The sequence below is a fragment of the Mauremys reevesii genome, linkage group 10 (assembly GCF_016161935.1).
Source record: "Mauremys reevesii isolate NIE-2019 linkage group 10, ASM1616193v1, whole genome shotgun sequence".
Taxonomy (NCBI): domain Eukaryota; kingdom Metazoa; phylum Chordata; order Testudines; family Geoemydidae; genus Mauremys; species Mauremys reevesii.
In genome coordinates, this window is record NC_052632.1 from 46417662 (window position 1) to 46439475 (window position 21814).

The 21814-nt window shown below is 46.7% G+C and overlaps 2 protein-coding genes across 4 annotated transcripts in view; both read left to right on the forward strand.

Moving 5' to 3' along the window:
- CCDC33 (coiled-coil domain containing 33) overlaps positions 1-21814 on the forward strand; it is a 344384-nt gene that overhangs the window by 307066 nt on the left and 15504 nt on the right. For all 3 annotated transcript variants that reach the window (XM_039492199.1, XM_039492200.1, XM_039492201.1), the window contains 2 exons: positions 8000-8136; positions 11220-11253. In XM_039492199.1, coding sequence (XP_039348133.1) covers positions 8000-8136; positions 11220-11253 — 171 coding nt within the window. The remainder of the gene's footprint in view (positions 1-7999; positions 8137-11219; positions 11254-21814) is intronic.
- LOC120372982 (serine/threonine-protein kinase Nek7-like) lies at positions 13181-14823 on the forward strand. Its single transcript, XM_039490652.1, has 2 exons — positions 13181-13372; positions 14294-14823. The coding sequence occupies exons 1-2, from the start codon at positions 13181-13183 to the stop codon at positions 14819-14821; spliced, it is 720 nt and encodes a 239-aa protein (XP_039346586.1). The 3' UTR covers positions 14822-14823.

The window sequence follows — 21814 nt, forward strand, 5'->3', positions numbered from 1 at the left end:
AGGAAACTGGATAGCCATCTGTCTTGGATGGTTCAGATACAATAAATCCTCATCTTGATAGGGGGTTAGCCTAAATGTCTGTAATTCCCTCACACAGCTGTGAAAGTGCTGCTGCAGGTCCAGCTTGTCCTGTCGTCTATGCAAAGTTTTGGGTGGATGGCCTCCGCTAGGCACTGACCTGCTGGGTGTGCTGCAGTCGCATTCAGTATCCAGCCCATGCAATAGTTTCCATTCAGTGTTGTCTAATCTCTCTTCCCTTCCTTTCTGAGGCCTCTTGGAGAGGAGATGAGTTCCCACGGGCTTTGCTGCGAGCAATGTCATGGTGACACACAGTTCTATAGCTCCTTCTTGGCACCTCCATGGGGTTATGTGGCCCTCATCACCATGGTATATGAAAGATTAACAGATATGTCACCTGTGCACTGGAATGGGTTACCTAGGGAAGTGATGGAATCTTCTTCCTTAGAGGTTTTTACGGTCAGGCTTGACAAAGCCCTGGCTGGGATGATTTAGTTGGGAATTGGTCCTGCTTTGAGCAGGGGGTTGGACTAGATGACCTCCTGAGGTCCCTTCCAACCCTGATATTCTATAATTCTGTGTGAGGCATGCAAATTGTCTATAAGAGATTAGCACCTGCACAGGGGACAACTAGCTCAAATGAACTGCAGGGAAGGTTAGAGTGGTGCAGGGAGGATGAGGAAATGCTCCAAAGAGCTGCCAGAATGTTGACCTCTCCTGCCATCAAACTGCTTCACACTCCTACCCTAAGTGTGGGTCTTGGGCCCATCATCACTAATCCTGTCCATCATGGTAGCTGCTTCCACTTGGCAGGAAGTGATGCCCCTTGCTCTCCAACAAGGATCCAGCTATGGGACCTGTGCCTTGGTCTCCTCCAGGCTGGACTATGATAACTCACTGTGCTGAAGCTGGGCCTACATGTGGAAGCCACGCTGAATCTCCAGTTTGTGCAGAAGGCAGACCCCATCTCCTTAACTAAGGAAGGAAAGCACAGGACTCTTCACACCAGAGTTTCTTGCTCTCCAATGGATCAACATCTGCTTCCAGTGCCAATTCAAGGCTGTGGGCCTGAAAGGCCAGGGACTAGCTGCATCAGACACCTCCTCTCCATCCTGGTCTCACTGAGACAGCTGTCCTCCCTCGGAACAATGCAGTTGATAGTGCCCAATGTGGAGTCCTTGGTGAGGCTTTCTCCACTGAGATGTTCAACTGCAGAATAAGCACACAGAGGACGACGAAGCCAAAGCCTGTCATTATTCCTAGTGTGTTGCAAGACTCTCCTCTTTGTAAAGCCACACTGCAGCAATTACAATGACAGCAATTGCAACCCAGAACACAAGGAGCAAAAGCCATGACCCATGCAGAAGCAAGGAGCAGAGTCTACTATGGATGTCTCTGTGCATTACCATAAGTGAACAGCGCACTAATGGTATCCTTGTAGTATCATACACAGATCTCCTGGATTGAGCATGCAGCCCAAATTTATTTATTTACCAGCTCTCAAAAAAGAGTCCCCAGACAAGGATACAGAGACATTTGAAGTCTTCAGGGTTGTGGTGGTCTGACTCCTAAAGCAATGTCTGCTTTGTAATCAGTGGCAATAATTTGCCAAGGAATCCTCAGGATGATAAACTGGGGATGATTCAGCAATGGAAGACAGGCAGTGGAGGGACACATTAGGGACCTGCCTCTTCCCCATTCCAACCCAAATTGGTCAAGTATGGCCTAGCCTATTGGCAGTGCTGGACAGCAGAAAAGATAATGAGCTATCAGTTCTGCGTTGGGCTGAGAATGGCTGATTGTTGATGCCCAGTCAACCTGTGGAACTCCTTGCCAAGGGATGTTGTGAAGGCCAAAACTATAATGGCATTCAAAAAAGAACAAAGTAAGTTCACGGAGGATAGGTCCATCAGTGGTTATTAGGAATCCCATGCTCTGGGTATCCCTAGCCCCTATTTGCCAGAAGCTGGGAGTGGATGACAGGGAATGGGTCACTTGATGATTGCCTGTTCTGTTCATTCCCTCTGAACAGGGTTACCATACATCCAGGTTTCCCTGGACAGAGCCTCTTTTTGGAGCCTGCTTTCTCTGTCCCAGTGGGGTTTTCAAATAATAACAGCAAATGTCCTGGTCAGGGACGGCTCCAGGCACCAGCGCACCAAGCGCGTGCCTAGGGTGGCAAGCCGCAGGGGGTGGCCTGCCGGTCGCCATGAGGGCAGCAGTCAGGCTGCCTTTGGCGGCATGCCTGTGAGAGGTCCACCGGTCCCGCGGCTTCAGCGGCAATTCAGTGGCGGGTTCACCAAAGGCGCGGGACCGGCAGACCTCCCACAGGCATGCCGCCGAAAGCCGCCTGACTGCCGTGCTTGGGGCAGCAAAATACATAGAGCTGGTCCTGGTTTTTGCAAAGCAGATAAGCTGCAGCTCAGAATGAGCCCAGATTGGTCCACTTCCTGATTGGTCCCTCCCCTGCATCTGCAGCTGATTGGTCCATTCTTCTGATCCACAACTGATTGGTCCATTCATTCCCCTTCAGCCCCAGCTGCCGGATCCCACCTACCCAGGCCCCAGCACTCACCCCTGGGGAGGGGGTCCCACAGGGAGGCACTGACTGATGGATGTTGCTGCATCCTGGGCTTGTGCCAGCTGCCCTGCCACTGTGACAGGGAGCAACACTCCCTCCACCTCCAGTGAGTACCCCGGCGCAGGTACCCCGCCTCTAACTTCCCTGCTCCCCCTGCAGTGTCCTCGTTTTGGGAACCTACCTCTGAAGCACCTGCTCTTGGAAGACAGGATACTGGGTTAGATGGCCCATTGGTCTGACCTAGTATAACTGTTCTTATGTTTGTATGTGGATGTGTGGACAGATGGATGAGCAGTATCAGTGACAAGGAGGCCTTCCCCAGGCACTGGGCAGAGATGGATGACATGGCTGGATAGAGAGATGGAAAGTAGTGCTGTTGTAGATACCTTCTCCCTGGAATGGGGCCTTGTATGACTGATTTGGAGAGATGCTTGTGATTCCAGGTGCCTGGCTGTCACTTCTGGAATCACTTCCTCTGCATTCCCCTGTGTCTGGAAATTGCATCACACCATCGAGGACTCTAGCCAGTGTTCTCATTCCCACAACTACCTAGCACTTAAGTTCTAGCTACACCTGCTTGAAGGCCCTTGTGATCCTGCAAAATTATGCCTGTGTGCATAGAAAACAGCACTGTATCATTCACCTTGGCATCCTCAAACAGGGAATTTGACAAGGACCCACTACACTCTAGCTGGTTTATTATTAACCTGGCCTTAAATGGGTTCTGGAGCTTTGAACTTCAGTGAGGTCTGAGACATTTCGAGGTTTGGCTGACTGACAAGGACTGTAATGATACTGAATTAGGTTTTGGATCCGAACCAGAGCATGCTTTCATAGACCAAAACACCCATTGAAAAGGGTCCAAATACAGATGTAACATTTAAATGTTCAGTGGGCCCTAAAGTTAAACTTCCCCAGCAGCACTGCCAATCGAGAAGCTGGTGTACTGGACTCTTGCAGGTAGAATTGACTAGAACAGTGGTTCTCAACCCATAGCCTATGGCACACTTGTGGGGCAATCAGCACACAGCTGCAGCCCATGTGACATCCTCAGGGCCATACAGTGTGGATGAGGCCCATATAACACATAGCTGCATATGTGGCCCACAGTGGTAAATAGGTTGAGAACCACTGGACTAGAAACTGACTTACTACATAAATGAAACTGAATGCTTTATTTTCATTGTCCCAATCAGAGAGAAATGCAAAGGATAAACTAATAGAATCAGTGGTGAAAAGTCCATGAGATTTGTAAGACTTATGGGATAATAAAGGTAAACAAATGTAGGTGCCCAGCAGTTGTAAATCTGCATAACTGCATCAATTTATTCCATCAATGAGTTCAATTGAGTGATGCCCAGGTTTGTTTTGTTAACTTGGCAGTACCCATATAACAAACTCCTTTGACAGACACACAGAACAACAGGTTTGTGTTGCTCGAGGTTTTTCATCTAGGCTAATTTTTTCAGTGCTTCAATCCACCAATAGATATAGGACTAGAAGAGGTCTGATTTTTTGGTTCTGAAGTCAATAGAAGCCTGGGTGCTCAGCACCTCAGCTAATCAGGAAGGTATTGAAACCATGGATTTCCTTAGCTGACCTTCGGCCCTTGGCTCTCCATCAGAGCGGCTCACCCTTCTCTTTCCTTTCCACACATCTGCTGTGGCAGTGAGAAAACCTGTGGGGTGCACACTTTGTGCACTGAAGCTGGAGTTCAAAGGGAGTCTTTCCTGTGCGGTTGCTAAGAGGAACCTTCTTGTTGTAGCAACAGCAGCACAGAGTGAGCTGTGAATGCACAAAGGAAGCAGGTGGTGCCTGCTTAAACCTAACCTCTTTTGCTAGTAAAAAGTTCCGCAAAGACGCCTGGCTCCCCTCATGCTGCAGGCTACCAGCTCTTCTGTAAGTTTGGTGTCCTACTGCCTTTTCCTAGGCAGCTTGCAGCCTTGGTGGAGTGTGTGTCCAAGCCTCCTGTGGCCAGGACAGCAGAGAATGGGATGGCTGATTGGCCTTTCAGTTCTGGAGTTTGCATAGTTCTGTGGGTGTTGCTGTTTGAAGTGGCAGACACCTGGCAACTAATTGGTTATCATGGATGGCTGGCCTTCCAGTGAAGGGTGACACCAGTTATCTCTGGAGCCCAGAGTCTCTTCAGGAGCAGCAGCAGCCTAGGGGAGACAGCTTGGAATGAGCTAGTAGGGGCCAGGTACTGGTGGTGGATGGCTTGGTACTACAGGCCGTTCTCCTCAACCGTGAGTATCCAGGGCTGCAAACGGGGGTAGGGGACCATGAACCATCTCTCTTTTTCTCTCACATTAAATTAAGTGCTGGCAAAGGGTGCCAGACTGACAGCTCTGGAAGTGCACTCTTCTCATTAGCAACAGCACAGACACAGCTCAGGCGGTGCGCACTAACCTCTTCAGTGCCGTGCAATCACATGGCAGCCCTAATCTGGAGAGACCATTTCAGAACAGGAGACCCCCATCCCCATGACCCATTCAGTCCTTAGCCTGGCTGCTAGCAAAGGGGGCAGTTAGCTCCTGCTATTGTAGGGCCCCTCACAGCTGCGAGGAGACAGGGCTCAACTGTAATGAGGAGCAAGAGGTTTGTTTGCTAAGCCTGCTGGACACAGACAGACCCTGGGATCCTCTCTGCTCTCTAGCTCTCAGGCTGACTAGTGCTAGCTAGTGTCAGTGCTTCTGTAGCTCCTGGCCAGAACTCTGCAGCCATGGGTAGACTGCTGTCCATGCTGCAGCACTGAACGTGTTTTTGTGAGTATTGCATGTGTCAAGATATCTTTCCACCAGAAGTGATGCAACATGATCAGATGCAGTGTCAGATATAATCAATATGCTTTTACGGCCATGGGCACCAGAGTGTCGTGGTGGGGAGCAAATCACTGTGGATAGCAGAGGTTCCAGCAAAGCCGGTATATTTTCAGAGTTAATGACTAGCAGTTGGGAAACATGGCCCTGCTTTGGATTATGGAGAATGTGGGAAAAATGAATTCGCAATATTTGGGGTTGCACTGGATTTCTGTCACTTGAGTTAAGAAAATCAATGCTTTAAAAATTGCCAGGAGAAAACTTTGTTTGCACGGTGTCGCCTCTGTTTGATTAGTTCAGCAATGTGTGGTGTTTACTGAAGTAGGATTTGTCCCTGATAATTAGGCACCAACAAATCAGATGTAAATCACTCATTTACATGAGGTATGTGATGCAAACTGTGCACAGTTCCATTTTGATGGAGTGAACAGATGTAAAAGACTGTGTTGTCACCGTGCCTCAGTGGGTCACAGCTGAGGATACAAGATTCAGGACAAACTGCTGAGAAATAGGGCAGACTTACCCCAAATTAGTGATTATTCTATTATTAGATATACCAACCCTGAAACAAAAGTAAACTTCTGTCTTACCACATTGGTTAACTAGAAGTCAGAAATGCAGTCTCCTTAGGCATTCCAGCACTCATTTCACCACCCAGACACTAGACTTTATGATGAATCATAGAATCATAGAATATCAGGGTTGGAAGGGACCTCAGGAGGTCATCTAGTCCAACCCCTGCTCAAAGCAGGACCAACCCCAACTAAATCATCCCAGCGAGGGCTTTGTCAAGCTGTGCCTTAAAAACCTCTAAGGATGAATGTTTACTGAAAACCAATTTCATTAGACAAAGGGTCCTTCTAATCCCAAGAGATCAGCCACACAACAAGGTCAATATATAGCTCAGATCTTACCTAATAATCACACTGTTGCCAATCCTTTAGTATCTAATATATAAAGGTTTATTTATAAGAGAAAAGAAAGAGGAGAGAGTTAAAATGGTTAAGGAAATCAAATACATGTAATCCTTTGCAGAGTTCTTAAATCAGGTTTGAAGCAGTGATAGAATAAAGTGCTGGCTTGTAAAGTCCTCAGTTCATTGATTGGAATGCTCCTTTTAGTGTAAGTCTATAGTCCAGAGATCAGAGCAGGAAAGAGGCAAAATGGAGATGCTTCCAGGGTCCTTTATATTTTCTCCCAGGTGGAGGGCCTGCTCTCAGTCTTAGTTTGTGGAAAAGTACAGGCACAAGATGGAGTCCAGGGTCACATGCCCTTGCATTCTTTGATGACTCATAGGAGCAGCCATTACCCATATTTTGGCCTAAGCATCCACAACTCACTGGGCAGGGACGCCCATTTTGTCCTTTAATGGGCCATCCACTTGAATGGTCCATGTGTGATGTGCTGGCTAGACTGAATGTAAACTACCTTGTGGGTGTTACCCCAGACACAAACACATGAAATACTGGTACATAATCAATATTTATAACTTTAGATACAAAGATGATACATGCATATAAACAGGATAATTGTATTTGATAGACTGTAACTTTTCCATTGATACCTTATATGGCATACTTTGTACAAGATTTGTTTCAATTGTCTAATAGTTATATTAATGGTCATATTTCAATCATACAGATTCATGTGTGTTCACCAAACATACCCACTACATTAATAAGTGGGTGAAACAGTTTATCTCAGTTCTTAGGTGGCCCCATCACTCTAGTAGCTGAGTCCATCACAGTGCAGCAAGGAGCTAGGAGCCTTGTTCTATAGCTGGACCCACAGTCATCCCTTGGGTAGGGCAAATCAGGGTAAGGAGGTGAGCGGCAGCTGGGTGGGTGCACCGGGCGGGCACGGAGATTAGCAGGGAGGTTGATTTGTCCCGGGCCCCGCACCCTTCTAGGGACGGCCCTGTCTGGACCTTAGGCACAGAGAGCAGACATGAGATGCCCAAGGTCATGCATTAGACCGAGCTTTCCTGAGCCCAGTCCAGTGCTTTTACCACAATGCTGACCATCCTGGCAAATACTCCAAATTTGCACTGAAATGTCAAGGCTGCCTGAGAATTAGTGATTAGGCTGAAACATCTGGAGGCCTGAGAGAGACTGAATGTAACTAACCCCTCTGGAATTGTTCCATAACACCAGAGTTAACACCTCATTCCAACGCAAAAGTGCCTTGTGTGATCTTCAGGGACCCCAAGTGGTCCTGGGCTGTGCTGTTCATCTCCTCTGAAAGATGAAGCATAGGAAAGACCAAACAGGACCAAGTAAACAGCCAGACCAGATGAACTCTTAGGAAACACAGAGCATCTCTTCAGACAAGTGCCCTAAGTAAAGAGAGAAGGAGAGGAAGGATATAGGAGAGCTTCTGATATGGTATCAGGCTGGCTTCTGTGTTAGGGACCAGATCTGGAAATCAGCATCACTCCACAGAAGTCAGCAGAACTATGTCAATTTACATCAGCTGAGGATCTGGCCCCAGTTCCCTCATCCAAGGTGTTCTGCATAGCACCAGCCCCACTTTTTGTAAGCTTTGCTCCATCCATGATGACCTTCTAAACTCCCTCTTGCAGCTTAACCAAGATAATGACATCTCCCTCCCGCCCCCTGAGGCTGTAGCTGAGATTCTGCCAGATAAGCAAATGCTCCTATATGAACAGGCAGCCGCCCCAGCAGACAGTGATGTGGATGATGCGGACATGCTCAGAAGGTATGGGAAGCAGTGTTCCAGCTTGGGCTGGAAATCTCTTTGTCTCTGGTAGATGTGTCCTTAGCCACCTCCCCTGGTTCCTCCTGCACCAGCTTCTTCTTCCTGCCTCCCATTGTGGTCCGGATAGTCCATTGCTAGTGGCATTTTAGGAACATAGGGATTGGCTGATTGAACCAACCCCAAGGTCCATCTAGCCTAATCTCCTGTCTCTGTCATGGCTTCAGAGGCAAGTGTGAGACCTCTGCCTTGGGAAACTAGGGAATAACCTGCTCATATCAGACCTTCCCTCCTAACCTCCAGCACTTTCTTTTTGTGAATATTTTGCCCCTGCTAGTAAGAGAATGACAGTCCGGACTGGAGCCAGCGACAGTGTGGGGAGTGGTGGGCAATAGGGGCGGCTCCAGGCACCAGCACGCCAAGTGCGTGCCTGGGGCAGCAAGCCATGGGGGGTGCTCTGCCGGTCACAGTGAGGGCGGCAGGCAGGCAGCCTTTGGCGGCATGCCTGCGGAGGGTCCAGACTGTCATTCTCTTACTAGCAGGGGCAAGGGGAGGGATAGCTCAGTGGTTTGAGCATTAGCCTGCTAAACCCAGGGTTGTGAGTTCAATCCTTGAGGGGGCCATTTAGGGAACTGGGGTAAAAATCTGTCTGGGGATTGGTCCTGCTTTGAGCAGGGGGTTGGACTAGATGATCATTTGGAGTACTGTGTCCAGTTTTGGGCCCCACACTACAAGAAGGATGTAGACAAATTGGAAAGAGTCCAGCGGAGGGCAACAAAAATGATTAGGGGGCTGGAGCACATGACTTATGAGGAGAGGCTGAGGGAACTGGGATTGTTTAGTCTGCAGAAGAGAAGAATGAGGGGGTATTTGATAGCTGCTTTCAACTACCTGAAAGGGGGTTCCAAAGAGGATGGATCTAGACTGTTCTCAGTGGTAGAAGATGACAGAACAAGGAGTAATGGTCTCAAGTTGCAGAGGGGAAGGTTTAGGTTGGACATTAGGAAAAACTTTTTCACTAGTAGGGTGGTGAAGAACTGGAATGGGTTACCTAGGGAGGTAGTGGAATCTCCTTCCTTAGAGGTTTTTAAGGTCAGGCTTGACAAAGCCCTGGCTGGGATGATTTAGTTGGGTTTGGTCCTGCTTTGAGCAGGGGGTTGGACTAGATGACCTCCTGAGGTCCCTTCCAACCCTGAGATTCTATGATCCTATGATCTTCTGAGGTTCCTTCCAAACCTAATCTTCTATGATCCTGCTCAGTGCTCCTCTGCTTCATTGGGCATAGTCTACCCACTTCTGAGCTGGGACCAGCCTGGCCGCCTGGTGGGACAGCGCAGTGCATTAGGAATCATTTCACACCACAGAGGTCTGCCCATAACGCATTGCAGTGGGACACAGCATGTCATTCAGCAGCAGGGCCTAGTTCAGAAGGAGGTGAGCTAGACAGGTTAGTCCATGGTAGGGGAAAGAGCTAGAGGATATGGAGAGACAAAAAGGTGAGATTTAAGGACCCAACATCCTCTGCAAGGCAAAAGGCCCAATCCCCCTGTCATAAATAGTTAAGAGTTAATGTCTCTTTTACCTGTAAAGGGTTAAGAAGCTCAGTAAACCTGGCTGACACCTGACCAGAGGACCAATAAGGGGACAAGATACTTTCAAATCTTGGTGGAGGGAAGTCTTTTGTTTGTGCTCTTTGTTTGGGGGTTGTTCGCTCTTGGGACTAAGAGGGACCAGACATCAATCCAGGCTCTCCAAATCTTTCCGAATCAGTCTCTCATGTTTCAAACTTGTAAGTAATAGCCAGGCAAGGCGTGTTAGTTTTATTTTTGTTTTCTCAACTTGTAAATGTTCCTTTTTGCTGAGAGGATTTTACCTCTGTTTGCTGTAACTTTGAACCTAAGGCTAGAGGGGGTTCCTCTGGGCTATATAAATCTGATTACCCTGTAAAGTTTTTTCCATCCTGATTTTACAGAGATAATTTTTACCTTTCTTTCTTTAATTAAAAGCTTTCTTTTTAAGAACCTGATTGATTTTTTCCTTGTGTTAAGATCCAAGGGGATTGGATCTGGACTCACCAGGAATTGGTAGAGGAAGGGAGGGGTGATGGTTAAATTCTCTTTGTGTTAAGATCCAAGGGGTTGGATCGGTGTTCACCAGGAACTTGGTGAAAAAGCCTCTCAAGGCTGCCCAGGGAGGGGAAGGTTTTGGGGGGACAGAAAGTGATCCAGACACTGAAATTTCTGGATGGTGGCAGTGTTACCAGATCTAAGCTAGTAATTAAGCTTAGAAGTGTCCATGCAGGTCCCCACATCTGTACCCTAAAGTTCAGAGTGGGGGAGGAACCTTGACACCCCCCCTCACCTGCACTCCTCTCACAGCACCCTTATCCTGCCTACCCCAGCTTCCAGCTTGCCTGTCTTCTCAAAGCCCTCCTCCAGCACTGGGTTTCCATCTCACCCAGTACAGTTGGCACAGGCTTCCCCAGCACCTTGGGCAGGAGCGAGCTGGTTGAGACCCAACCTTGACAGCACAGAGCTGATGCCTGAAGACTGGGGCAAGCCACCAGAAGAAATGGCATGCCTTAATGGGGAATACACCTGTTTCTCCTTGTACTGACTAGTGACTTGGGGCTTCTCCTGGATGCTCAGTTAGCTGTGGTTAGCTGAGAGGTTGTTTTTTTTTTCCATCTACCTTTGGTAAGAACCTAGGGACATCTCCACAGTCATCCAGGCCCTGTAAGGTCCAAACTGGGACCTGATCCAAGGTCCATTGAAATCAACAGTCATTGACTCTGATAGGCATTGTATCAGGCCCTGGATTAGTGCAGTGGGCTACTGGCTGCCTGCCAGACTAGCAGTGGCTCAGAGCAGGGGCATGTCACCCTGTGCTCCAAGATCTGCACTGACTCCCAGGCAGTTTGAGGTGTTGGTTTGGTTTGATGGTGCCCAAAATGGCTTGAGACCTACCTTCTTCCTCCCTCAGGCAGGGAGGGACAAAGGGAAGGGGCTTCACTAGTTATTTCTTCCTCTGATGGGCTTGCAGGTTGCCTGGCTCCCATCCATGACCCTTTGCTTTTTGTTCTGCAGAACCCATGATGTGACCAGGTTCCATCTGGATCAGGTGAGTAAATGGGACTGCTCGTTTTCACTCCTAGAGGAGACATGATGGTAAGGAACCAGGGAGGGCAATGGACGAAGCAGGCTAGAAATGTGGGTAACTGGGCACTCCAGGTCTGGCAGAGTACAGCTAACATTGGCCAGACAGGAAAGGGGTGGGATGTGTGGCAGGGAGGGAAATGAGTGAGAGGACAACATGGGGCTCAGTGGGCAATGTGAATAACACTCTGTGGAGACTGCTGGGCTTAAGCAGTGCCAGGTGGGTGGGAAGTAAGCTGCATGGGTAGGGTGGAGGCCTCTTGTTAATCAATGGCTGTTGACTGTTTCATGTTGTTCTGGAGTGAGCTGCAAACCAAACCCCCAAGGATTCATCCAGCTGTAGTGCACCATTCTGTGCTCTGGCTCTGCAGCCTGTCTGTTGGAGGAAGGGCTAAATGAAGTATGTGGCTTGTCGTAACTTCCCAGGATAGCCATGGGAACAAGATCCATTCCATTGATAACATACAGATAAATAGCTTGGCAGCGTCATTGTGTAGGTGCAATGAGGACCTGGATTTTTCCATTAAGGCTTGATCCATAGCCTACTGAAGTCAGTGAGGGTCTTTCCATTGATTTTTAACAGGGTTTGGATCAGACCTGCAGCTAACTCTGTGTGTGACATGCACAGGGCCTTCCTCCTAGATACCAACAACCTACAGAGAGAAGGAGAAGCAAGAGCAAATAGTGAGACATCCCAGCCGACTGGCCATCTTAGTATTTGCAATGAAATGCTGCCCTCTGCAGAAAAGCATAGGAAGTGCCGGATCATCATGCAGAATTGATCATGAAGGGATTTGATTTGAACAGAGATTTGATTTTGTTTCAATTGTTTCGCAATTTCAAAAGAAAAAAAATCCTTTTGTAGTGGTACAAAGAAAAAGAATTGAAATTTCCCACAAAACAAAATTCTGGGGAAAAAAATGGGGCAGCTGGAGTGTGAGAGTGAGATACAAACATGCAAAGAGAATAGTCATAGAGAGAAAGGTAACCAGGATGTGTTTCTGTATTTCCTTGCAATGAGCAAAAGTACGTTGGACAGGGGGTAATTAGATACAGGCTAGTCCCAGGTGGCACCAAACTCCAGGCTGGGATTTCCCATGGACCATCAGCAAGCAAAATCTGTGTTACATAGAGCAACCTATCCAGTCAGGTCAGAGATTAGGGGTTCCTGGGTTCTAGTGTCATGCTCAGTCCAATGAACCATATTGCCAGTCAGCAAAAATGAGGGGAGATAGCAGAGCAAACCTGTTCTGTGAATGCCTGTCGATCTAACCACAGAACTCTTCTGGGTTAAGGTTTCACATGGGCAGCTGACCTAGCATCCCAGACAGCACAGTTCACATGGCCACGTGCCAGCAGCAGGCTCCAGCACTTCAGGACTCTGACAGGCTCCTTCCATAGCATCACAGCATGGGGAGCTCATGTAGGACCAAGGGAAATTACAGGCCCCACCAAAATTGTTGACCTTAACAACAGGCTGGCCTGACCCAGCTTCCCAGCCAAGAAGGAAACTCATCAGTGCTGCTCTTGGGCCACCTCTATTGGGTTCAGAATGGTATGGAGTACTCCCTGCCCCTGCCAGAAGGTCCTCTCTTGTTGATTGTGTAACTATCCTACTGGGTGCAATAGGGAAATCTGTGCTGCCAACAGGAGATGGTTTAGAAACCTTGTAAAAAGGCTCTCACTCTGTTAAATTCTGTAGGGTTTGAGAATCATATTTATAAGGACCCCATAGGTTACATCCCTATTAAAATCTATATGGCTTTCCAATAAGGGATGCCTTGGAAGGACAGCATGTGTGGCAGGGTGGGGGTTGCAATATTGGGGCCCCTTTGGCACATGGGTCCCAGAGTGGCTAATTTGTCTGACTGGGTGCTAATCGGCCACAGTGCATGACGCACACCGGCAAGGCCGGCGCCCCACTGAATGGAGAAATGGGACTTGTGCAATTTCCAGCTGATAGTCTCCCCTGTTTAAAAATAAACAGGCCTCCTCAAGGCTCTGAGCCATGCACAACTCTCCCGAAGGCCAGCACCAAGGCTGAGAGCTGCCGAGGTCAGCAGTACTGGCACACAGACAGCTCTGTAATGGCCGTCTCTGCCCAAGGCCCCGAGCAATACAGCTGTGGCAGCTGTTGGAGGAGCTGACCCCCTTTCAAATCAGATGTGACTGCTTTCTCCTGTAAAGGCAGCTGCTTGTATGTCTGGCACAACCTGTTGTCTCCTCGCCTGATTCCGTCAGTGCCACAAACTATTTAACTGGAGCAAATACAATGGCTTGCCAAGGTTATAGCTTTATAGATTTTAAAGTCATTATGATAATTGACTCTGACTTCCTGCATAACACAGACCACATAACCTCATGCAGTAATTTCTGCATCAAACCCATGACTTCAGTTGGAGCTATAGCATCTCTTTCAGAAAGAGATCCAGTCTTGCTTTAAAGACTTCAAGCAATGGAGAATCCCCCACATGGTTAATTACCCTCACTGTTAAAAACGTGCACCTTAGTCTTAATTTGTCTTGTTTTAGCTTCCAACCATTGGATCTCATTATGTCTTTTTCTGCTAAGTTAAAAGCTGTCTACTATCAGAAATCTATTCCCTATGGAGGTAGACTGTGCTCAAGTAATCTGTTAACCTTCTCTTGGATAAACTAAATAGATTGAGCTCTTGAGGCTCTCATTCTATAGCAGGTTTTCCAGACCTTGAATCTTTCTTGTAGCTCTCTTCTGAACCCTTTCCTATTTTTCAACATCCTTTTTGAAGTGTGGACACCAGAACTGGACACAGTCTCCAATAATAGGCTCACTAATGCAATACACAGAGATAATTCCAGCTCCATATTCCTACTTAATATGTCCCTGCTTATACTGCCAAAGATCATGTTTGCCCTCTTAGCCACAGCATTGCACTGAGAGCTCATGTTCAGTAGACTGTCTACCATGCCCCCAAACGCTTTTCAGAGTCACCACTTTCCAGGATACAGTCACCCATCTTCTAAAAGAAACAGAAGAGGTTGATTCCTGAAAGGACAGTTTGGAAGTACTTTGTTCAGCTGTGCAGTGCACTGGAACATATGCATTCTCGTCGTGTCATGCATAGAGATATAAAGCCAGCTAATGTGTTCATTACAGCTACAGGGGTAGTAAAGCTTGGAGACCTTGGACTTGGACGATTTTTCAGCTCCAAAACCACAGCTGCACATTCTTTAGTGGGTACGCCTTATTACATGTCTCCAGAGAGAATACATGAAAATGGATACAACTTCAAATCTGACATCTGGTCTCTAGGCTGTCTGCTATATGAGATGGCTGCACTGCAGAGTCCCTTTTATGGTGACAAAATGAACTTGTACTCTCTGTGCAAGAAGATAGAACAGTGCGACTATCCACCTCTTCCTTCAGATCACTATTCAGAAGAACTGCGACAATTAGTTAACATATGCATCAACCCGGATCCAGAGAGGCGACCAGACATAGCCTATGTCTATGATGTAGCGAAACGTATGCATGCACACACTGCAAGCAGCTAAATAGACAAATGTGATCTACAATCTTTGTTTCTAGAAGTATGACTTTGTATTTGGCTGTGTTAAAACATATGGTGTTCAAATGAGCAGCCCTTACCAAGTGATGCAGGTTAATCTGTATAACTGACCGATCCCTGGCTGGAAATTGAAGCTAGGCAAATTCAGACTGGAAATCAGGTGTAAATTTTTAACAATAAGGGTAATTAACCACCAGAACAACTTATTAAAATTGGATGAGTTCTTTAAAGATATGATCTAGTTCAGAAGAAATTACTTTGGGGCAGTTCTCTGGTCTGTCTTATACAGGGCAGACTAGATCATCACAGTGGTCCCTTATCGACTTAGAAGCTATGAACACCTGTGGTTATTTACCACTCCACTAGTGTTTCTGTTGCCATGCCAGGGGATGAGAGAAAGAACTGAGATTCAGGAGGCTGCTTCTCAAGCCACATGTGCTCTGTCTCTCTCTGTGAAAATGGACACCTGTGGGGCCTGATTCTTAATGGAATTACTCCTGGTTTATACTGGAATAGATCTTACCCCTCCCATTCAGAGAGAAGGATTTTGCTGCATGCCCTTTAGCACTGCCAGTATGTAGCTGATATCTGCCAGAATTGTTGTTAAGAATAGAAAGCTTGTGCACTGTGGAACAAGAGAGTGCATGACAATGGGATATACTGGCCACAGCTCAAACTTCATTGTCCACTCATTGTAACTTACTCCAGGGGTTTTCCCATTTCTGGTGGCTCATGGTCAAGCAGCCACCCCTCAACCATCATGAGAGCTCCAGACATCCACAGGGCTCAAGGGACAAATCAGCATTTGCCAGACGTTCCTAGCATGGCAGCATCAGAGTGGCCACAGTCTTTCCTTCTACTTAAAGTGGGAACCCTTAGCAGATACTGCCCTTTTACTAGCGACTGCTGTGTGCAGTGTCAGAAGCCATCCAGTGTGCAGAGTACATACCCCATTGTTAGCTCCCATTCTATTGGAGTTCTGCTCAGAATAGTGTTGCCTCTGAGGCGGATGTTTGAAAGGATCTAAATTTGCTTTATTTCCTTGTTATTCCTGCTACATTTTCTCCCACAACCTGTGTGCCCTGCAGCACGTGTGATTCCTCCCTGAAGGGTGGCAGAAGAGCCAAGCGTTGTGCCTGAAAAGCTGCACTGAGCTGAGACTAAATGTCTTGGGGGCAGTGTGCTGCTACTTGACTTGTACTGCAGCAGCAGATTTAGCCTGGAGTCTGAGGTGCCTCTTGCTTAGGTCACAAGTTCAAACCACTCATCAGCCAGAAAGATAGTCACCCAGTGCTCCTTGAAGTCTGGGGTCATATTTTGTGTATGGGAGTGAGTGTTGGCTCCCAAGAGGATGTATAAGAGACCTGCTACGCAGCTGGCATGTTCATCAGCAGATCAGGTACATTGTCCCTGGGCATGCATGGACACAGCATGGCAGGTGTGATCACATTTATCAGCAGAGAGGTGACCAAGAATCAGACCATGTCAACGAAGTATGGCAGCTCAGCAGCTATGATCTACCTGTACATAGCAGGGAGCCTTGACAGCCTAGAAGTGTGCTGTACCTAGGCCTAGCTGGATCTCCGGGAGGCCCAGCAGCTATGTTCTGTATATTTGGTAGCACTGTTAGATCTGGAACGCCAGGCAGCAATCAACCTCTCTGCCTCACTGCAGCCTGCAGCTCTGTGTGCTGTGAAAGTGACACTTGGCCAGTGCTCTCCCCAGCTCTAACCTTGGCCAGAGCACATGCTGCTCTTGGCTAATGCAGCTGGCTGTTGTTTTTGTTTCATGCATTCCTGAGATAGGGCTCTGGAGTGTGCCCTTGCCCCTCGGTGCTAACTCCAAACCATGGCAACGTCATCATCTCCCTGTTTGTCTTCTACCGAGTGCCTCCATGTACAGCAGGCTGGGGGCCTTGCAGGGAGAGAAGTAGAGGTGGTCACTCAGCCAGGGCCGGTGCAACCATTTAGGTGACCTAGGCAGTCGCCTAGGGCACTAGGATTTGGGGAGCGGCATTTTCTTCAGCAGTGACCGCGGTGGCCGGATCTTCAGCCGCCCCGGTCGCCGCCAGCATTTAGGCGGAGGGAGCTGGGGCAGGGGAGCTGCCTGCAGGGGGGGGCGGCATGCAGGGAAACTGCTCCCTGCCCCAGCTCACCTCTGCCCCACCTCCTCCCTGAGCATGCCGTCGCTGCTTCACTTCTCTCGCCTCCCAGGCTTGCGGCGCCTAAGCTGATTGGCGCCAGTGGTTTCCCCAGGAATTGAAATTAGGGGGGGTGTTCGAATTTAAAGGGGGGGGTGTCAGGACCAATGAGATATATATAAAAAGATATGAATAAAGTAAATGTTTTGTTAGGATTATGCAAATTTAACATAAGAATAATGCAAGTTACACCAAAACACATAACAGGTCTAGATTTCTAAAAAAATATACATTTTAAAAAAAGTATTTAAATTGACTTTTGAAAAGTAAGCCATCATGGGGTAAGAGGAAAGTCCTCTCATGGATCAGTAACTGGTTAAAAGATGGGAAACAAAGGGTAGGAATAAATTATCAGTGTTCAGAATGGAGAGAGATAAATAGTGGTATCCTTGAGGGGTCAGTACTGGGACCAGTGCTGTTCAACATATTCATAAATGATCTGGAAAAATGGGTAAACAGTGAGGTGGCAAAATTTGCAGGTAATACAAAACTATTCAAGATAGGTAAGTCCCAGGCAGACTGCGAAGAATTACAAAGGGATCTCATAAAACTGGGTGACTGGGCAACAAAAATGGCAGATGAAATTTAATGTTGATAAATGCAAAGTAATGTACATTGGAAAACAATCTCAACTATACATACAAAATGAAGGAGTCTGAATTAGCTGTTAACACTTAAGAAAGATCTTGCAGTCATTGTGGATAGTTCTCTGAAAACTTCCACTCACAGTGTGCAGCGGCAGTCAGTGATTCCCAACATTCTGTTTGCTTTTTTAAAAAGAACAGAAGCACTTGTGGCACCTTAGAGACTAATAAATTTATTTGAGCATAAGCTTTCATGGGCTACAGTCCACTTCATCGGATGTAGCCCATGAAAGCTTATGTTCTTTTTGCAATACAGACTAACATGGCTGCTACTCTGAAACCTTTGCTTTTTAAAGAAAGGGATAGATAATAAGACAGAAAATATCATATTGCCTCTATATAAATCCATGGCACATGTACACCTTGAATACTGTGTGCAGATCTGGTTACCCCGTCCTTAAAAAGACATACTGGAAATGCAAAAAGTACAGAGATGGGCAACTAAAATGATTAGGGGTATGAAACAGGAGAAGAAATTAAAATGACTGGGAATTTTCAGCTTAGAAAAGAGACAACTAAGGGGGGATATGCTAAAGGTCTATAAAATCTTGACTGATGCGAAGAAAGTGAATAAAGTAAATGTTTTGTTAGGATAATGCAAATTTAACATAAGGAAAATGCAAGTTACACCAAAACACATAACAGATCTAGATTTCTAAAAAAATATATAATTTAAAAAAATGTATTTAATTTAAATTGACTTTTGAAAAGTAAGCCATCATGGGGTAAGAGGGAAGATCCTCTCATGGATCAGTAACTGGTTAAAAGATGGGAAACAAAGGGTAGGAATAAATTATCAGTTTTCAGAATGGAGAGAGATAAATAGTGGTATCCTTGAGGGGTCAGTACTGGGACCAGTCCTATTCAACATATTCATCTGGAAAAATGGGTAAACAGTGAGATGGCAAAATTTGCAGATGATACAAAACTATTCAAGATAGTTAAGTCCCAGGCAGACTGTGAAGAGCTACAAAGGGATCTCACAAAACTGGGTGACTGGGCAACAAAATGGCAAATTAAATTCAATGTTGATAAATGCAAAGTAATGCACATTGGAAAGCAATCTCAACTATACATACAAAATGATGGCATCTGAATTAGCTGTTAACACTCAAGGAAGAGATCTTGGAGTCATTGTGGATAGTTCTCTGAAAACATCCACTCCATGTGCAGCAACAGTCACAAAAGCAAACAATGTTGGGAATCATTAAGAAAGGGATAGATAATAAGACAGAAAATATCATATTGCCTCTATATAAATCCATGGTACATGCACACCTTGAATAGTGTGTGTAGATCTGGTCACCCATCCTAAAAATATATATATTGGAATTGGAAAAGGTACAGAGATGGGCAACTTAAATGATGAGGGGTATGAAACAGGAGGAGAGATTAAAGTGACTGGGAATTTTCAGCTTAGAAAAGTGATGACTAATGGGGATATGATAGAGGTCTACAAAATCTTGACTGGTGCGAAGAAAGTGAATAAGGAAATTTTATTTAATCCTTCACATAACACAAGAACTAGCAGTCACCCAATGAAATTAATAGGTAGCAGATTTAAAAAAAACAAAAGGAAGTATTTCTTCACACAATATAAAGTCAACCCAGGGAACTCTTTGCCAGGGGATGCTGTGAAGACCAAAACTATAACAGGATTTTAAAAAGAACTAGATAAATTCCTGGAAAATAGGTCCATCTGTGGCTATTAGCCAGGATGAGAGGGATGCAACGCCATGCTCTGAGTGTCCCTAGCCTGTTTGCCAGAAGCTGGGAATGGGCAACAGGGGATGGATCACTTGATGATTCCCTGTTCTATTCATTCCCTCTGAAGCACCTGGCCTTGACCACTGTTGTAAGACAGGATACTGGGCTATATGGACCATGGGTCTGACCCAGTATGACCATTCTTATGTAAAAATTAATTATAATAAAAATGTTTAGTACAGAAACTCCCCAACATAATGACCTCCCAAGATAGCAACAATATGAGATAACAACCTTGGCAAATACTGCATTTTAAAAATCTTGGCCTACTGGGAAACATATTTATATAAGTTTCCATTCCCAGTCACAAATCTAGCATTCTGGAGCAAAGTGACTAAAATATAGTCCAACAAACAAATGTTTATTTAACGTGCCCCTCACTTTTCCCTCCACCTCACTCCACTCACCGGTGTTGCCCTTGGTCAGTGGAGACTCAGAGTTCAGAAGGGCTTTCACGTGAGTACACTTTCCAGGTGGGGGACAAAAAGGCACAGTTTGCTGTGGCCATGGCTGTTCATTGTGCCACCGTTCACGCCACCACTCTGTTGCCAATGGCCCTGCACAGTCACCTTCTGCTGTCATCTACCACTGTGACCTCTGTGAGTTGGTCTCTTGAGGTTCCACCAGCTCTCAGTGATTTCAGCTGAGCCCTCAGTGCGGGAACCTCGCTGCTAGTGCAATCTGGGTTGTCTCTTACACAAAAACACTGTACCTACAGGAACACTGTCCCCACAACAGGACTAAGCACTTAGACCTGATTGTCAGTGATTTCAGCTGCAGTGGTCACTTAACAGAACAAAAGACTATCTATGGAGCCTAATCAGCTCTGTCTTTAAACAGTGGAGAGGGACAGGTCCCCACCCTCTCTCTTGATGCCTTCAAATCATCACAGGCTAAGTACAGTTCTACTGCCCTTTACTCATACAATAAAGAACAACATTTCATCCCCCCCTTGCCCCCACATTCAAGTGGTTTGTAACCCAACCCCAGCCAAAAACTATCACTTGGACAACACAGCTCTGTTTGCTGGATACCTAGGTAGATTAGGTGTGAATGTAAATATAATCTGGCCCTGAAGCCTTAGCCCCCAGCTCATCACTAGCTGTCAGGGAGAGCTCATTTAGACTTTGCTTACAAATCATCATTTGAAATTATTAGGTTGGCCAACATCACCAAAATGAATGCACTGACATCATAAAAACCAGCTGTATAAGGAAGCAAGGAAGCTAGTCTATGGTCTTACTTTTCAAATCTATTATACTTTTTCAGATACACATATTTTATCATACACTGTATAAGCTTTTAAAGTGTGTATTAATGTTTCAGTTTAAATTCAGATTTCCAAACAGTCACTAAATTGGTATGTAACTAGCTCACAAAACTGGGGGGGGGGGGTGTTGGGAAAATTCAGGGGGGGTGTACACCCCCCCTGGGGGGGGGTGTAGGGAAATCACTGATTGGCGCCACAAGCCTGGGAGGCGGAAGAAGTGAAGCAGTGACGGCGTGCTCGGGGAGGAGGCGAAGCAGGGGTGAGCTGCTTCACTTCTCCCGCCTCCCAGGCTTGTGGCACCAATCAGCTTAGGAGCCCGGCAAGCCTTGGAGGCGGGAGAAGTGAAGCAGCTATGGTGTGCTCGGGGTGCTCGTGCTTGTGCGTGGAGCAGGGGTGAGCTGGGGCGGGGGAGAGTGCCTCGGGCGGAGGGTAGGGGTGGTGAGCTGCCACAGGGGCGCCTCAAGGCGGAGGGGGAGCTGTTGTGGGGTGCCTCAGGGTGGGGGCTCGGGGACGGGGGAGGGCACAAGGTGGAAGTTTCGCCTAGGGTGCGAAACATCCTTGCACGGACCCTGCACTCAGCAGGACTCTTAGAGAAACATAACAGGCCAAAGGCTGTTCTCGCCCGTATGAAACTCCAGTGGCTTAACTGGAGTTATGCCAGTGGGAGAGAGATCTCTTCAGCTCCAGTCCCTCAGGAAAGAGTGCATTGAGGGTTAATAAATCCAGGCTGTTTCCATGCCCACATTTTGCCGTAATGATTCCCTGCTCCCTTTCCATTGGTTTATTCCTCTCTCAGGATCTTCACTGACTGTTAGTTGGATTGGTGTGTAGGGAATTCATTCCCATAACATAGGACAGGCAGATGGGGGGGAGCAATGTGGTCTAGTGGTTAGAGCAGGGGTCGGCAACCTTTCAGAAGTGGTGTGCCGAGTCTTCATTTATTCACTCTGATTTAAGGTTTCGCGTGCCAGTAATACATTTTAACATTTTTAGGTCTCTTTCTATAAGTCTATGATATATAACTAAACTATTGTTGTATGTAAATAAGGTTTTTAAAATGTATAAGAAGCTTCATTTAAAATTAAATTAAAATGCAGA